Raw genomic sequence first — 19,068 nt, forward strand, 5'->3', positions numbered from 1 at the left:
TTAAACTATTATATTGTGTTAACTAAGTATTGATTAATGTTGTAGAACATAACTTAGTGGAGTTGCCACCGATGAGGTTTACAAAAGAAAGTTCTACCTCTGGTAAATTGATGATGGAAGCACTCGTGATCGATGTAAATCCAGAATATTTTACCACTGCTCCAACATCACCGAAAGTGGTTGAAGATGATTTGAGAACCGATGCTGATGTTGACGAATTTTCGCTAGTTGAAGAAATTACAATGGCGAACCTTACTCCCGATGAGGTTAAAACCACCGAAAACATCGCAGCAGAATTCGAAGCGAGGACTCCGCTAAAACCTCCCAGGAATAAGAATAAATCTCATTACAAAGAAGACGAGAAAGATATATCAGAAGGTAATGAAAAAGCAAATGCACCTGAGGCAAAACCTAGGAAAAAGAAAATATCTACAGATTCAGAAAGAGAAGACGATTCTCTCCAAGAATTTGAAAGGCGCAAGATTTTAGAAAAACAAGTGATTTCTAAGCCCGAAAAAAAGAGAACTGATTCAGAACTGGAAGACGATTCATTGTACGAGTTTGAAAATAGAAAAACAAAGGAAGATGATATAAAGGCATTTCAAAAGGAAAACATTAGACAATCAACCCAAGAAACAGTTTTCGGCCGTACTGTCGACAATGAAACTTCAATTACGAATGTTAAGTCGATCGAACCTTTCGTTTCCAAACGATCAATTACTGAAGATGAAGCAACATTCAATACAGCGGAAGAAAGTGCGTTTGAGAGAAGTGAAGTGTCTGTTCTTGAGTCTTTGGCGCATTCCCTCACTGAGATACAAAAAGGTCTCGTAGCTGTTGAAGCACATGTCGCTTCCGAATCCAGTGCAGAAATGCATTCGGCTCATGGATTGTTTGAATCGCTAGTACAGCCCATAACTAACGTCCAAAAGAGTCTCGAAATAGTCGAAGCACACCTTTCTGACACCCCGGCTGGTCAACCCTCTACGGAGATGTTAGAAACACTTATACAACCGATCGAACAATTCAAAAAGAATTTGGCTTTAATGCAAGAACTGAACTTACCTGTGTTGCAATCGGTTACATGTCAATTAGACAACCTAGATAAGGAAATCGCCCAAATTAGACAGACGACCAGATCCCATCAAGAATATAAAAAGTCGGTGACCGAAGTTCAAGAAGCTCTTTCGAAAATAATAGAAAGGCAGTCTTGTGTACCTAGCGACAAAAACATTTCCAGTACTCTCACCGCTGAACTTCATCAACTCGAAGAGAACGCCAACGATGAACTGGAAAAATATTACGACCGACTTCTTAATGTTAGCACTGAAATTAGAACAAAGGCGAATCATGAGGAAGATCAAGAAATTTCAGACATTTTAAGATCAGTTGGAGATTTGATAAAGCCTCTTAAAAAATTATCAGCTATTACATCAAGATGTATCGCAGTCATTGTTGAGGATAATGAAATGGGAATTCCTCCTACTGCTAAAGTCGTAGAAGCTTTAGTGAAACCTCTCGAAGTTACAAACGCTAGTTTAAGGCTATTCGAAAGTATTAGTACACTGAAGAGCCACAAAGCAATCCGAGGAACAGGAATTCCCGTATTGTACAAAGTATCTGTCCCTATGGACGAGTTAGACACGACAATCAACCTCGTCGAAAATCTCTCTGCTCATACGGCGGTTGAATTTCTGATCCCTCCTCTAGAAAACCTGGAAAAAAAAATTAAAGATATTGATATATCACATGGGGGTAGTGGTTTTCTTGAAAATCTTCAGATGGAGGGTGTCCCGCTAGTGAAAAATTTAGAACACAGTTTAGATGTAATGCTGGATTGTATCGGCTCCATTCAGAAAGGAGTACCGGTGGACGAATCAAAAAGAGATATCGCTGGAAAACTGCCTGCGATCACGAAACCTATGGAAGACTTATATAAAAGTCTGAAATCAGTAGAAAATGGCATAAAAAGCGGTGAATTATCTTATGGGGAAGTCTTTTCCATTGCTCAAGAATTAAGTAAACCGTTGCAGACGATCAGATCTGAATTTTCAATACTTCAGCACGAAATCGAAGCGGATCATTACAGCACTGAACAACCATGTCAAAACGCCTTAATTAATTTAGTAGAGCCTCTCGAAGGAGTTCAAAACTGCATTACGGCTTTTCATGAAACCGTGATGTGTAAATCTGGTGACGATCCAATGCACATGAGATTTATATTGTACGCGTTGAAGGAGATGGCAGAACCATTGGATAATTTATGTAGTAAAATGATTACAGCTGAAGAAACATTACTGGGAAAAGGAGACCCATTCCAAGGATTGAAAGCTGTCACTAGGTCGGTTAGCGAGCTCAGAGAATCTTCAGCAGCCGCTGTATCATCCGAATCAAACGCAATGGAGAAAATATCTATAATGCTTTCAGAACCTCTAACTAGAGTTCAGAGCGGCCTCGAAAACATACTAGAACTCGTTGATAAAAAGGAAAATGTGAACGTCGATGTAATGAAAGATATGACAGGGCCGTTTAAAGAACTTCAGAGCGCTCTTTTAGAAATAGATGAACAAATGAATGAAGAGGTAACTGAAGGCGCTACTCCTGAATTAAAAAACGCGATACAGGACCTCCTGAAAACTATCACCGTTATGCCAAATCGAAGCGCGTTGGCGCGCACTGACGAGCCCACAGTTATGGAATCAAACATGGTTACTCTTCAGTCCCTCACGCAACCACTGCAAACATTAAAAGCACAATTCGCCGAAATTCAAAGATCCTCTAACAGAACGCTAATCAAAGCTGATATTGCATTAAGCTCGTTAGGGGATTCCGCACGGCGCGTATCGGCCACTTTAACAGAGCTAAAAAATGTTAGCCCACAACCAGTATCAGAGGTCCTTTGCTCTCTAGGGATAGTCATTGAAGATTTTGAAGCCACATTAGAAGATTTATCAACTAATCTAGAAACCACCAAAAAGTTGGATGAAGCAAGACGTAATTTATCAGACAGTCTTAAAATTATAGATGAAAAATTAAGCAAAATGTACTGCAAAATGGAAACATATGCAGTGTCTGTCGACCCAGGAAAACCGAAGCCAATGGTTCTCGTTAAAGACGTAATGCTCAATTTGCAAAGAGCTATTGAACAATCATACATCGTTCTGTCCAACGGGAAAGGAAATGCTGCCAACAGAAATAACGACACATTAAATACTATCGATCAACTAGCTAACGCTTTTACAACGTTTCATTGTCAGTTAATTTCTATTGATGAAGTTGCTGTCTACATCAGGGGAGAACCACGAGGTGTAAACGCTTTGAAAGAACATGTAGACGAATTAGAATCTTTGTTAAAAGACGCGTTGTCGTATGAAATACAGGATAAAAATGATGAAATGGTTCTAGATTCTATTAGTAACGATATTAAAAGCGTACAGAGGGTAGTTGATAATCTGGTTTTAGAGGGTAATGCCGACACTGCAAGGGTCCGCTTCGTCCTCGCTAAAGTTGAATCCGTTCACGAAGATCTCAAACATTTGTCCAAAAATCACGATAACCAAAACAATTTTAAAGTCGCTTGTCAAACATCATTGTCAATACTCAATATCGGTGAGGATCTGTTAGTTCCTAAGCCTAAAAAAACCCTTGAAATCGTGCCAAAAATTTCAAAAGGAGAGACGTCAGTTATCGGTAATCTTCTCGAAGGGATAGAGGAACTAGAGTCTAGCTTTGAAAAAATGAAACAAAAGGCAAAGGCAAACGGGATTTCCGACAAGGCGATAGCAGAAATGTCTTTGGAACTTTCGATTCTTCAGAGTACCGTTCAAGATCTTGCGACAGAAGCAAGCGGTGATTTACTAGATAAAGCACAAGAACTGTGCATTCCAATAAAAGCTATTCAAGAACATTTACTCCAAGTGCCATGCATAAAGCAAATAGATATAGAGGAATCGTCTGAATCTTTGCACAATATTAACAGAGTTTTGACAGCGGTCATAAAGAAAAAAGAAGTAGAAAAACTAGCACAACCATTGACTTCTGTAATAGGAGATTTATTAGAAACTGTAGACGAGTTAGAAGTTAGTTTTGACAAACAGAAACATAAAGCTGAATGGAAAATGGTCGAAGAAGAAAGTGTTTCTAAAATGGCCAGTGAAATATTTATCTTGCAAGGAATCGTTCAAGATTTAGCAACCGAAGCCACTGGCGATTTGCTGGATAAAGCTTCTAAAGCTTGTCTTCCTGTCAAAATGTTAGAAGAAACGTTAGTAACTTCAACGAGAAACAGTGGAGATTTGGAACAACTGTGTGAGGCGCTTCACAACATTAACATGGAACTTCGATCTGCAATTAAGCAAAGTGAGTTAGAAAAAGCTTTAAAAGAAAAAGAATTTGAAAAATTATTTAGTTTCGAAGCATTGTCTGCTGATTTAGATCTTCCTATTATTAAAAGTATTGTGTCAACTGTTAGATCCATGCAATCTGAGTTGCAAACGGTATCGTCTAATCCGGAAAAAAACCATCTCCGTGAATTCCTTCAAAATTTTGAACAAAACCTGATTGTGTATGGTGATGCTATAGAAAATCGGAGAAATGGACAAGAGTTGTTGTCTTCGTTGAATAAAATGGAGTCAATGGTTTCAAAGTTTGATGTTAACTGTTTAGAATCAGAATACTTATCACAAGCTATTGCAGATTTAAAAAATGCTTTGGATGACGATAGCATGAGAAATGTTCTCCCAGGATTTCAAACAATTTTAACTCAACTCAAAACACTGCATGAAGAATTGAAAAGAACGATTTCACCAGCCCAAGACAAAAAGAGAGAGGCTAAATGTTTGGAATGGTTTTCAAAAGCAAGTGCCGAGCTTGAGCGAGGACTTATGAAATTAGAAAAAGCGATTTTGATTAATAAAAACAGACAAGTTGACTGCATGTTAAGCCCTATGGAAAACTTGGTGTCTTTTATTAACACTATTACGGATAAAACGAACATCGAAGAGTTTTTAGAAGAAGGCAGTCTATCGTCGCTCGAAAGCTTATCCAAGCCGATAGGGGACATTCAAGGAGCACTTTCCCAAATACAAGATGCCATCGAAAATAATGATGATGTAAAAGCCTTGGAACTATTGGTAGAAATTGCAAATCCCGTACGAGAATTGAGAGCAAATATAGCTCTTATCCAAGACAAGCCATTAACAGAAAGTAGCCTGAGTCAATTGTGTGAACTTAAACAAGCAGTTTCAGTTATGGCCAATCAAGCAGCTGAGGAAGCTGAAATATTAAAAAAACGTTTGTTACAATTACAAGCACGCCTACAAGAACTGAATCCAGAATCGGAATTAGAAGAGGTCGTTAGTGAAATTACGGAGCCGGTAGACTCTCTTAAACAAGCTGTCGAGAATTTAGAATCTTGTGGAGAATCCTCGACACTCCTAGAGTTGTGCCATCAAGTTGTCGACATTATTTCCATGGCCGATGAAACACTTTCAGAGATATCGACCTTAGGTCAATTCACGCAAGGGTCGCCACATGTTGAGAGAACAGATTTTATGAAAATAGCCACTGAATGCCAGGAAATATATGAGGACAATACCCTATCAGAGATTTCAATATCGGATCGGCCAACTCAAGCCTTGGAAGGGCATACTCCCGCATTGGTAATGGGTAGTATTAAAAAGGAAAATATTCAGCAAGACAAGGGTGAATTTCAACATGAAAGATTCGAAAAAGGAATCGAAGCTCTTAAACATAAAATTGAAGATTTGAAATATGAGAGTCAGTCTTCTCAACCAGAAAAAGCCGTTAAGAAAAATAGCGAAGAACATATAACCAAATTACAACATAATGACGAACAGGAAGCTAATACATTGGGGGAAATAGAAAAGAAAAAGAAGAAAGAAGAGGAAAAGAATACCAAAGATTTAGTCGATCAGAAGAAGGAAGAGAAGGAAAAAGAAGAAAATAAAAACAAAGAATTAGAGGGAATGGAAAAGAAAACAAGGGAAGAAGAAAAAAATAAAGCTAACGATTTAGCGGCAATGGAAAAGAAACAAACAGAAGAAAAAGAAATGAAAGGAAAAGAATCAGCGGACATAGAAAAGAAAAAGAAGGAAAAAGAAGAAAACAAGGCCAACGAATTACCCGAACAAGAGAAGAAAAAGAAGCACATAGATAAAAAGAATGCCAACGAATTAGCCGAACTAGAAAAGGAAAAGAAGGAGGTAGATGAAACGAAGGCTAAAGAATTAGCTGATCAGGAAAAGAAAGAGAAAGAAGAAAAGAAAGCCAAAGAATTAGCAAAACAGAAGGAGAAACAGAAAGAAGAGGAAGATAAGAAGGCTAAAGAATTAGCACATGTAGAAAAGAAAAAGAAGGAAGAAGAAGAAAAGAAGGTCAAACAATCAGCCGAACTGGATAAGAAAAAGAAAGAAGAGGAAGAAAAGAAAACTAAAGAATTAGCGGAAATAGAAAAGAAAAAGAAGGAAGGAGAAGAAAAGAAGGCTAAAGAATTACCCGCAGTAGATAAGAAAAAAAAAGAAGAGGAAGAAAAGAAAACTAAAGAATTATCGGAAATAGAAAAGAAAAGGAAGGAAGAAGAAGAAAAAAAGGCCAAACAATCAGCTGAAGAGGAGAAGAAAAAGAAAGAAGAGGAAGAAAAGAAAACTAAAGAATTCGCGGAAATAGAAAACAAAAAGATGGAAGAAGAAGAAGAAAAAAAGGTTAAAGAATTAGTGGAAACGGAAAAGAAAAAGAAGCTCAAAGAATTAGCCGAACAGGAGAAGAAAAAGAAAGAAGAGGAAGAAATGAAAACTAAAGAATTAGCGGAAATCGAAAAGAAAAAGAAGGAAGAGGAAGAAAAGAAGGCTAAAGAATTAGCGGAAACAGAAAAGAAAAAGAAGGAAGAGGAAGAAAAGAAGGCTAAAGAGTTAGAAGAAATGGGAAAGAAAAAGAAAAAAGAAGACGAAAAGATGGGCCAAGAATTAGCCGAACAGGAGGAGAAAAAGAAGGAAGAAGAACAAATTAAAGCCGAACAATTAACCGAACAGGAGAAGAAAAAGACGGGAGAGGAAGAAAATAAAGTCAAAGAATTAGCGGAAATGGAAAAGAAAAAGAAGGAAGAAGAAGTACAGAAAGTGAAAGTTTTAGACAAAAATGAAAAAGAAGTAAAACAAGAAAGAAAAATAAAAGGATTAGAGGAACAGGAAAAGGAAAAGAAGGTCGAAGAAATGACGGTAAAGGAATTAGCGGAAATAAAAAAGAAGAAGTTGGAAGAGGAAGAAAAGAAGGCCAAACAATTAGCAGATCAGAAGAAGAAAAAAGAGGAAGAAGAAGGAAAGAACGCTAAAGAATTGGCTGAAATAGAAAAGACAACGAAGGAAGATGAAGAAAAGAAAGCCAAAGCATCAACTGAAGAGCAGAGGAAAAAGAAGGAAGAAGAACAAAAGAAAGCCGATCATTTAGCCCAAATGGAAAATAAAAAGAAGGAAAAAGCAGAACAGAAAGCCGAAAAATTAGCAGAACAGGAAAAGAAAAAGAAAGTAGAAGAAGAAAAGAAGGAGCAAGAATTAGTCGATCAGGAGAGAAAAAAGAACGAAGAAGAAGAAAAGAAGGCTAAAGAATTAGCTGAAGAGCAAAGGAAAGAGAAGGAAGAAGAAGAAATGAAAGCCAAAGTGTTAGCTGAACACAAGAAAAAAAAGAAGGAAAAAGAAGAACAGAAAGCCAAAGAATTAGCAGAACAGGATAAGAAAAAGAAAGAAGAAGAAGAAGAAAAGAAGGCTAAAGAATTAGCTGAAGAGCAGAGGAAAAAGAAGGAAGAAGAAGAAAAGAAAGCCGATCATTTAACCCAAATGGAAAAGAAAAAGAAGGAAGAAGAAGAAATGAAAGCCAAAGAGTTAGCTGCACAGGAGAAGAAAAAGAAGGAAAAAGAAGAACAGAAAACCAAAGAATTAGCAGAACAGGACAAGAAAAAGAAAGATGAAGAAGAAACGAAGGCTCAAGAATTAGCCGATCAAAAGAAGAAAAAGAACGAAGAAGAAAAGAAGGCTAAAGAATTATCTGAAGAGCAGAGGATAAAGAAGGAAGAAAAAGAAAAGAAAGGCGATCATTTAGCACAAATGGAAAAGAAAAAGAAGGAAGAAGAAGAAATGAAAGCCAAAGAATTAGCTGCTATGGCAGAGAAAAAGAAGGAAGAAGAAGAAAAGAAAGCCCAAACATTGGCTGATATGGCAGAGAAAAATAAGGAAGAAGAAGAAAAGAAAGTCAACGAATTAGCTGACATGGCAGAGAAAAAGAAGGAAAAAGAAGAAAAGAAAGCCAAAGAATTAGCTGAAATGGGAAAGAAAAAGAAGGAACAAGATGAAAATAATACCAAAGCTTTAGCAGAACAGGAAAAGAAAAGGAAGGAAGAAAGAGAAAAGCAAACAAAACAATACGATAAAAACAAAAAGAAAAGGAAGGAAGATGAAGTAAAGAAAGCTAAAGAAGAAGAAATTCCCGAAAATGAAAAGAAGCAAATAGAAGAAGTGAAAGAATTTATAGTAAAGAAAAAGCAAAATAAGGAAGAAGAAGATACGAATGTCAAACCGGAACAGGGCGTAGAAATGGAAGTCAAGCAATTGTCCGAAAAGGGTAAGAATAAAGTTCAAGAAGAAGACTACAAAAGCAGCGAAACGGTGGAGCAAATAAATGCAAAACGCAAAGAAAGGTCTATTGAAGATGTAACTGATCAGGAAAAGAAAAAGTATTTGAATAATCAAATGAATGTTGAAAAACTATACGAACCTGAAAACAAAATACTTGATGGTCAATTTTGCAGCACTGATCAAACTACTGTTGATATGACCACTATTGAGGATGACACGACTAGAAAAAGATGTAACTATAATAATTTAATTCAATATGCTGCAAGTGGAAAAAGCGGACAGTCTTTAAGAGAAACTAAGTATTATAATAATCGTGGCATTGAAGTTGTAGAACTTCCTGATTACGAGCCACCTGTGCGTCCCGAAAGAGGCAGGCGAACGTATGGATCAATGAGGGATGCAGCAAGAATGCAAGAAGTACAAGAAACGCAAATGTCCTCTTATAGTTGGAAAAAATCACAAGAAAGAAGTTGGACACATTTGGAATATTCTGCCTCAGACTTGCAGAGACCAGCACCTTTTCATACCTCAAGACGGACTTTAAGCCCAAGAAAAGATTTTAGTAGCATGCAACTTGATTCGATAAGATACCAACCAACTCCACACTACGAAAGAACAAGACGGTCGGTAAGCCCTCTTGTAGAACATGTCTCACCATCAGCATACGGCAGCACACTATCGCTCACGACACGACGTCATATCGATGAACTTACAGCAGCTCGCCTCCGACCTCCAACTCTTTCAACATCATTAACCTCTCTTCGATCAAGATCCATTACCAGACTCGAGCAGGTAAAGAACTGAAATTGATTTATTGTTTCATTTTAGCATAGTAATTCATGTTGCAGGTAGGGAAACGAGCATACATATGCAATGGACTTCTTGATAAAACTGTGATACATGGTGGAAAAATAAGATTGACGTGTAACATTGGCGGTGATTCTAATCCCACAATTGAATGGCACAAGGATGGAAGACCTATAAGTCTCCACACGGATTCAACTAGGTATTTTTTTTATTGTTTTACTTTTACGTGTATATTTTAATGGACATAATTTATGTATTTATATTATTCCAATTTAAAAAACCACTGCCACTTTTCCGGTTTACAATAATTGTAATACATACTGAACATATTTTATCATAATTAAGGTACAACACCGATTGGAATTATGGTGTGGCAAGTTTGGAAATACCGAATGCTCTTACATCGGATTCTGGTCAATATACGTGCATTGTCAAAAATACAAATGGTCAACAGGCTACAACATCAACAGTCCGAGTGATTTCAAAGAAAGACGGAGAAGACTCAGAATGGAACCCTATAGAACCTGGTTAGACAACTAATATAATATAACAATAGGAAAGATAATATGCTAAAACTGTTCACAAAATAACGCTTTTCTATTTTATAATAAATAGTTTATTGGAGATATGGAAGTAAGTAGTAAAGTATAGCAAGTTTCATTTTAAATAGGCAACTTGTCATTGTCGTTTATTTTATATATATTGTTTTATTATATATACAATCATTTTGTTCATTACAGAGTATGAAGTAGATGTTCCAAGAGAAGTCTGTCTATTGGTCAAAGGCGCTGATATCGGCATGCCAAGAGTGACTAACCTGCTCGCAGACCCTGTTGTACCATCTGGGAGCACAATTGCGCTCCACGTCCAAGTAGCTGGTAAATTTAATTTATTTGGCGTTTTTACTTTTCAGTATTACTATTTTATTTTAGTTTGTATAAACTCAAGTGAGATGTTACGGTGGTTTGTGTTTAAAGAAGTGCAATGCATCTAACTAGGAATATATACACAATAAAAGAAAACAATAGTAAACTCTTTTAAAAACATACGGATAATAAAGTTTATTTGCATTCTTAAGTCGAACTAAGAGAGTACAGTATAGTTTTAGCTACTACAGCTAGTACATTGTAAGCTGGTGCAAAACGTGCAGGTTTTGAAAATCAAGGGTATTTATTATAAATATTTTTCCATCACAATAGTACAGGGACCCGAATCCCGGAATAGTCACCGTGGAGGATGCCCTATCACCTTGTGCATAAAGTTGTGGTGCTTAGTACTTCCAGCTGTCGACTGGATAATTACCGTGCTGGGCATCGCGGCGGGCCCTCCAGAGGCCATGCTGGTTGAGGACGGAACGGAGAAAGGCCCGAACAGTCCGGGTGATCGTATCCAAAGAGTGAGATGGGGGTACAATGGTACAAATAAAAACTTGTAGATAAATTACAAAATATATGATGATGAATTTGGAAATGAAAAAGGAAAAAGGAGTAAAAGTGCCTACTTCGCCTAATCTGGGTCCGACCACTCCGACAACATCTCTTCCCATCCCAACACTCGTACTTATCCCAACACCTTTCTCAACCCCGAACGGATGAGGTGAAAATCCGAAAGTTTACACCTCAGTCACGTACCGCTCAATGCTCCACCACTCTGCCCTTCTCAACCCTCTCACAAATATCTTCTCATTCCTACAGGATGGAGGATAAAGGGTTCGTTTTCGTTCCTAGGAAAAGGAAAAGGGGTCCCCAACTCGCTGAAAAGCGAATCTGTGATGCTCACAGAGAAACTCCGCCTGCGTCCCCTCTGTCCCACAAAAGAGAAGAAGGGGAAGAGAATGAAGGAAACAAGAAAAGAAAGGAAAATAGGAAGAACAAGCCCTGAGTGTAGTCGCGGAGATTGAACTCGGAAACATGGGCATTACTTCTCACCGAGACATTCCAAACGCACAACTACAACGTGACAAGGAAAGAGGGAGATTTTAAATCTATGTGCTCTTTCTTCGTCACAAAAGGTTTGTCATGATAATCAAAGCGTAGGAAACACAAGCTCTACCACCAACAGTAGAGAGGGCAATATATGCATTGGTGTGACAGGAAAATATAAAAAGTTAGCATTAAAGGCTCTTGCTGGACATGAAGTCAAGATTAACAAGAGGTATTGAACAAGAGGTTCAATCTAGGCGGGTAGTAATATGTAATTACCTCATGAATAGCAGCGTCAATGGTAGCAAAGAAGGCCTTCAGGACCAGGGGGTGTTAGATACGAAGCGGATGAATACTTGCTAGAAAAACAAATCCCATCGGCGAGCCTAATCCTCACTTTGATGCGCCAAGATTCCTAGACGAAGTAAGAGCGGCATTATAGAAGGTAAAGGTCCGACCGTACGAGTCCGCAGAGATGCTATAGATCTCAAAGATTTGAGCATATATCCCTACGGTGCATGGCGCCGCAAGAGGTGTGTGAGTTCCGTAGGAAGGCGCACCCGAAGGAATCGGGATGAGCCAACCTGTCTATTTGTGGGAAATGCGGCTACAAATATACGACTCGATCTGCCGGCTATCCTGTCTTCTCGAAAGAAAGAGAATTATCAAAGTTAAAATTACTCGAAAAAAGAACGAGAAGTTGCCATAACACCCCTCATCGAAGGCGAGGGCAAACAAAGGTGGCTGTTGCCACCCTCCCCCATGTGATGTTACCATTCTCTTTTCAAACGTTCCACTACCGCGTGTTGCGGCTAACCGTGAGGGGTAGCTGGACAAGCCGGGGAAAAACATGAAAAACACCTTCGGCGGTAACTACAATGTCAGCAGCTCTGTCATGAATCCAATGGGTGACGGACGCAGAGTCGACGTCTGGGCCGTCAGCGGCCAACTCCGGAATTCCCCTCTGGAGGAGAAATGGGTAGCAGAAGACCGAATTTCAGAAAGGAGAAATCGCCAGGAAATGACTAATTGAGTCCATTCTACAATGGAATTGCAGAGTTATACATAGCAAGAGGTATATTCTGTAGACAATGGTCAGGGATGATTTGTCTATGGTGAGACCCGAATCCGCCCGGAATCGAATTGAAGGGGTTTAGAACTTTTTCTAGAAAGGCGCAACTAGATCTTGTAGGTACGGCACACGGAGGAGTGGTCATATAAATGCACACAAGTTCGTCAAATTAGAAGGATGGGGAAGACATGGTCGGTCATGCACCCACGTGGCGGACGCTGTTTCAAACATATTTTGATGTTGTACATCCTGATTTTGTGGAACTCCACAAAAAGAAGATGGCTAGGAAATAAATTGTCTATTCTATTGTGGAAAAGACAATTTATTACCTGCCCAACATCTAATTACGGAAAGGCGCTGCGTCCAGATTGGTGCTATGTGACTCCATGAAGGTGGAGGGGGTGAGGTATCAGGCGGTTCTCGCATGGGCGTTTTTCCTCTACTAATAACAGACTATATAATCTAAAATTGAGGTATGTTTTAAATCGTTATTAACACTTGATATTTCTTGTAAGGATGTAGCAGACCGGACATTACGTGGTTGAGAGGTGGAGCACCATTGCCAAAATACTCTCCCAGGGTACACTACTTTGAAGACGGTGGCCTATTCACGTTGCTTCTCGAAGGAGCGACTCCGTCAGAATCTGGGGTCTATACCTGTCGAATCTCGAGCGGAAGGCGTGGTGCTGTCGACACTACAGCCATGGTGCAAGTTGTCCAAAGACGACCCCACGAAAAGCCAGCCCGTTTTACTGTGAAACCTGAGTCGAGGATGACATTGACAAACGGTGAAGACATGACACTGACTTGCTATGTTTCCGGGGAACCAAAGCCTCAAGGTGCCTTCAATGACTTAATTGTTTAATAATATCAATTACAAAAACTTCTAACAAATTTTTGTTTACTTATGTAGAAGAGAAACAACCAATTGTATAAAAAGTATATTTCAAAAGAAGCAATCTTTTTTAATACAAACAAACTAGAAGTTCATCTTAATCAATTATTTTATTTTATTTTTGTTTTATTGACTACTGATGGATTAATTTTTAATATTAACAAATTTTTGCATAAATACATAACATTTTTTAACAGTAAATGATGCAGCATGGGTTAACCAATCTGCTGGAATTACCAGATAATTTTTTTTCCATTATTATTATTTTATCAAAAACTATGACACTAACATATAACAAATAAATATTTATTTTTATTTCATTTCATTATTATTACATTTTTCTACATTTAATAACAAACGTTTGTTTTTATTTTACAGTGACTTTCATGAAAGGAATAAAGGACATATCAAAAAGCTGTAGAACACTAAAAGAAAGTTTTGGAGAATATGTTCGTCTTACGTTAAAAAGAATCAACTTGGACGACCGCGGTACATACTTTATTGTCGCAAAAAATATTTACGGAACTGACAGAGCGTTTGTCACACTACAGGCAAGTTTCTTTTTTTTAAGTTAATTATAAACATACACATTATCACCGGGGTCAGTTTAAGACTTGTTTTATATTTTTAGATACGAGATAGAGCAAGGTCTCATACACCAACTAGCTGGTCTGAGGCTAAAGATTCGCTCTCGACGCTTTTCAATGAGACTCATTATAACACAACACACAGGAGCACAACAGCGCTCACCCACCATGAGCCACTCCAAATGTGAACACAAATTGAACTATTTTAAGCGCTGAATTTTTCCTGAACTCAATTGTATATATTTATACCAATAAGTTATTTTTAATAACAGTTACCAACGCGCTGTGGAACGACAAACCCATTGTATATATTAGTTACTATCTTCTAGTTAAATGTGGAACGTTAATGGCAAAATAAACGTTTTATTGTCTTTATTTATTATTATATAAATACTATCCCGAATTTACGAATTACATTAATAATTAAAATACAAATTTAACCAATTTCCTTTATATATCGCACTCCCACAAGTGACACAACTCAACAAAAGATATTTTACAGGAGAAACAAATGGGAGTTTACTTTTTTTTTTACTTATGTGTTAAGTACACATAATGATTGTTCCCAATAAAAACTGTCATGATCCATCAGTATTGTCTTTCGTTTCTCCAAGACGTAAGAGAAAACACAAAATTTTAAAAATCAAACTGTTCTACCCCTAAAAAACTACCCATTTTTGAATTGCGACACTTTTTCTTTCGTATATTGGCTCTCACTTATTTAAGTTAGTTTCCTTGCACGAACGATAATAGTGGTCAATGATGAATGTAAGGGCATTAATCTTTTGTGATAGTTACAGACAACAACAAACGTAACAAACGAGAGTAAATAGCCATGCCATTTTTGACGCAAACTGATGAACTTTCCTCCTCGAAGCTTTCCTCAGGGCTAAGTAGTTATTTACAATACAAAATTAATTATTGAAATAAAGGTTTTATTTATTATTAAAAATAATGCAATTAGAACATTTAAAAAATCGTTGAAACTATAAAATGATGTAAATGTTCAAAGACAGCATTGTTAAAAAAATTATGATTTTTTTTTACGAGGGTTTTCAACAGCAGAGGTTATATCAACCCTCGGGGTGCCGGTGTTTTTGAAAAAAAAAGTTCGAATGAAGGGCCGCTGGATTCGAACCCGGGACCTTTACCTTACAGTGATGAATGCCGTGTCAACGCCTAAACCGTTGCGGCAACCCACGCCTCTTAAGAATGTTATTAAAATAAAAGAAATGAAACTAAAATAATTTACGAACTCTCTAGATAAAGATAAAGATATGGTGCAAATGCAGTTGTTATTGCCTAGCTTTCGACCTATTTTAAGTATTCATCAAGACATATTAATTTCACATTATGAAAAACATATTTGTAAAATTGATTTAACAATTGTTTTACATAGTGTGAAGATGTGACTCCGGTACAACATAAAATCCTTCATTAAACAAGAAAAAACTGCCGTTACTCGAAACGTACCACTTCCCCTGAAACATACTCTCACTGATGCTTTAAAGCTCGACTCTGGACTAAGATATGCCACTTTTCGTGAATGGTGACAGTACGTTCGCATTCAAAAGTGACCCAGAGTGCTACCTGGCAGTTTTTTTATTTATTAAGTTTTCATTGAGCAGTCATATTTTCTGTTGCATCACACACTCGAATACTTAAAAAAACACTAAATAATCCGTTTTTTATCATTTTTCTATATGTGTCTCTTTTCTTATGCGGTGCGATATACTCAAAGGCAAAACTGTCGTTTATTTGAAACTATAATAACACATTAAGAGAAAAACTAGGTTAAACAATTGCTATTTAAATTTTAATCTATCACTAATTGATTTTCAGGAGTTTTGGTAAATTTTCTTTCGTATCATCATAACTAAATATATTTTTATTAAAACTCTTGAATTTCTGATCTCTTTCATTTGGTTTACATTAAAATAAGCAGTATGTTTTTCTTCAATATTTTATTGCAATCTGCAATTTTTTATTACAATATATAATTTGATGAATAAAGTTATATTTTCAGCTATTTACATGTTAACATTGAGAGTAACTAATTTTATTTACTAATTAATAAATTATTTACTAATTACTCTCTCATTTCACTTCACTAAATAAACTTCACTGCCTATTCCTCAGAAAGGAAGTTGATTGCCCATTTACACTTTACAGACCTTTTTGGGCTTTTAAATAAATAAATAAGCCTACGAAATGCACTGCAGAGAAATGAAAATGTATTAAATACTTTTCGAAAGTAGAAACAAGATAAAAACGTTTAGAAATGTGTGGTGATTAGTGACCGTTAGTCGATGATTATTCAGAAATCGTGAGATTACAGATGTGTTATTTTTATTTTACAAAGCGAGTTCTAATTGATTTATTTCTACCCCCTCTTCTAATTTACCTTACCTCACGTTTTCGAACATTCAATTGTTATTTTTCAACTCTACTAGAACGTTATTTAAAAACCTGGCTATATCAACGTAAAGCATATTAGATGAAGAAGTTTTTGTAAAATTTGACAAGTTGTAGGTATTTTTTTGTAACCTCAGTAGAACATGCAATCATGACCAAAATTTTAAATTTTGTAATTTTGACATGTTCCAACTGATATTGGCTAACATTTTATGTCATTCAGATTATTGAAAAGAATTATCTTACAGCAAATTAGCGTTCTTTCAAATGGTGTAATTGGATTTGTTGTAGTCTCAACATTTTGGAAGTTGTAAGCGTTTTTATGTGGTAAGGTAGTGAAAAGTTGAAAAAAACATAAATTGACGAAATCTTCAAAATAGAGAACTTTCCGAAAATTTTCTCCTGAGCATTTTTTACTCCAAACGAAGAGTAGAATCGATTCCCTGGGTTTCGTCAGAAGGAACTGGAACACCCTGCATATTGTCTAATAAAACCTTGTTATAATCAATTTTTTTTAAACGTCCGTACAACTAAAAATATTCACCTGGAATCACCCGATTGGGCTACTGTGTTGCGGCTGGCTGAGGGAGACGCCGTCGGACACAGCATTTGCCTTCAACTTTTTACGAATTGTATCATTAAGCTTTTTTTTCTGATCTGTACAATCTTTTTCCTTTTTATTTAGGGCAGCACCTAATACATTTTAATACCTTTCGGATGATTTATAATACTTATCTGATAATTTATTAATCTATTTACTTTTTCAGTATTTTTATGAGCAATTTGATTGAACTAGAAAAATTCAAAAATTGCAAAAGTCGCCATTTGAGCAAGAGGTGCATTTGTTTTTCCTATAGTGAGTCGAAAATGCACCACCCTGCATATAATTTTATGAGAGAAAGTGAGAGAGAAAGAGAGAGAGAGAGTGAGAGAGAGAAAGAGAAAGAGAAAGAGATAGAGAGAGAGAGAGAGTGATGGCGAAGTGTACGAGTGGGGGTAAATCGGTTACGCCAAGTCGCGAGGTCGCAATTTGTCCGTGGAAACTGATACTGAACGGTTGAAAGTATGGTGACAGGGGAGGATTTAGCTATAGCCGATCTTAGGAGATCATGGGAATCGAACCATCAGAACATCAAAACGTTTTTAGATTACCTGATCGGCTATCAAGGTTTGTTATCATTATATACAATTAACAAACTTTCTAAAAATATTGAACACCCATTTCTCTTTGACCTTCAACGTCGATTTTCTTCTACTTCTAAAATTTACAAAATGTGACAACAATCTAGTGACCATATTAACACTGTTTTTTAACGCAATAAATTACGTCGAACCAAAATAACATTAAGAAAAAATTGTTATTGCTCATAATTTATTTAAATGGTAGATCACAAATTTCATGAAACTTAATCTCCAAAATATCTCTTTAAATAACACTCATATTTACATCTTGAATGTAATATAGTAAATGATGCGCATTACTTATTTTAATTCACTCACATGTACAAAGTTACATTTTTAAATTAAACTTTTTAATTAAACAAATATTTGGGGAATCTACGGATCTATAACTTCTGATAATTACTATTTTTTGTTCGAGCCTATGATAATAAATAGTAAATATATTTATCTTTAAATGATGTAAATCTTTTAACAATATTTTTGTACTAAAGCTCTTGGAGCAGATTAGAAAAGTAAATTTTATCGTTGTTATAGTTTTAGCATTCGTTACCTACATTTTTAGAGATCTTTACAAATTCGTATCGTCCTTTATTAAAATGACATAATTAAATATAATTTAATTTTAACAAAGTTACATATTACAATTTACTTTGAAATTTTTATTACGTAGACTGAAGGCGGGCGCCCCCGAAATCGATATCGCTGTAATAAAATGATATGTCGAAATGGTTGTATGTTGAAAAACACCTTAAAACCGTTCTTAAAATAATTCGTTATTCCTAATGAAAAGTCCATTGTTCTTTGTTCTTATATGCGTTTACACAAATGGCCAAAAACAAATTTGAGGGGTTGAACTGATGCTAACCGTGATAATAAGTGGTGTTAAAAGTATTTGTATAAATTTATTATGTGTCAAATTGTTAGTGGTATGTAAACAAAAATAACACCTGTGACTCACTTATCTTCTATTTCAATCCCCGCCTCGGCTTAAAAATAGTGTTTGTCTGCAAAGTGAGATATATTTCAGCCAGGTCCGCCAAAACCACCATTAAGCAATTGCACACACTTTTGTCAACGTTGATTTTTTGTCACTTATTTCAACGTTCGTTCCCTTAAACTTCATTATTTTGGCTGAATGTAGACATTCTCGATAGGTAATAAAGAGACCTAAGTCACTTTTGGAGAAGAAAAATAACTTTATTCTGGGACTGGTGTCCCCTAAGAATAATTTACATGAAATAAATAAAGGAAGTTCCTTCTATGAAGTTAAAAGTAAAAAAAAAGATAGAAATCTTGGTACAATGTATACCAGTCCATGGAAGGAGGGAAATAGCCAGGAAAGTTGGAAAAACAACCCCGACACCGACGAGGACCGACGAAACAGGCTGAGGGAGGCAATGGAATGGCGGGAAATTTGGGAAATGTGAGAATGCCAGGAAAGGTTTTGGTCAAAGACTACTCCTAGGTTTTTAACCGAAGAGCAGAAGGGGATGGGATGGTTATTTAGCATGAGAGGTGGGATGCTGGGGAGGGAATTGAGGAG

At 36.5% G+C, this 19,068-nt stretch overlaps 2 protein-coding genes across 5 annotated transcripts in view; both read left to right on the forward strand.

The window, feature by feature from the left end:
* The window catches only part of LOC106665593 (titin homolog), a 61,258-nt gene extending 46,955 nt beyond the window's left edge, over positions 1-14,303 (forward strand). The window contains exons 13-19 of the mRNA XM_024226496.1: positions 46-9,437; positions 9,494-9,651; positions 9,798-9,979; positions 10,193-10,330; positions 12,962-13,285; positions 13,720-13,892; positions 13,973-14,303. Of these exons, the coding sequence (XP_024082264.1) occupies positions 46-9,437; positions 9,494-9,651; positions 9,798-9,979; positions 10,193-10,330; positions 12,962-13,285; positions 13,720-13,892; positions 13,973-14,116 (10,511 nt within the window). The 3' untranslated portion in view covers positions 14,117-14,303. The remainder of the gene's footprint in view (positions 1-45; positions 9,438-9,493; positions 9,652-9,797; positions 9,980-10,192; positions 10,331-12,961; positions 13,286-13,719; positions 13,893-13,972) is intronic.
* Positions 14,304-17,363: 3,060 nt separating this feature from the next.
* LOC106665607 (myosin light chain kinase, smooth muscle-like) overlaps positions 17,364-19,068 on the forward strand; it is a 94,271-nt gene continuing 92,566 nt past the window's right edge. For all 4 annotated transcript variants that reach the window (XM_014392108.2, XM_014392111.2, XM_014392109.2 and 1 more), the window contains exon 1: positions 17,364-17,511. In XM_014392108.2, coding sequence (XP_014247594.1) covers positions 17,409-17,511 — 103 coding nt within the window. In that variant the 5' untranslated portion in view covers positions 17,364-17,408. The remainder of the gene's footprint in view (positions 17,512-19,068) is intronic.

Source organism: Cimex lectularius, unplaced genomic scaffold (genome assembly GCF_000648675.2).
Source record: "Cimex lectularius strain Harlan isolate CLEC.00 unplaced genomic scaffold, Clec_2.1 scaffold129, whole genome shotgun sequence".
Classification (NCBI taxonomy): domain Eukaryota; kingdom Metazoa; phylum Arthropoda; class Insecta; order Hemiptera; family Cimicidae; genus Cimex; species Cimex lectularius.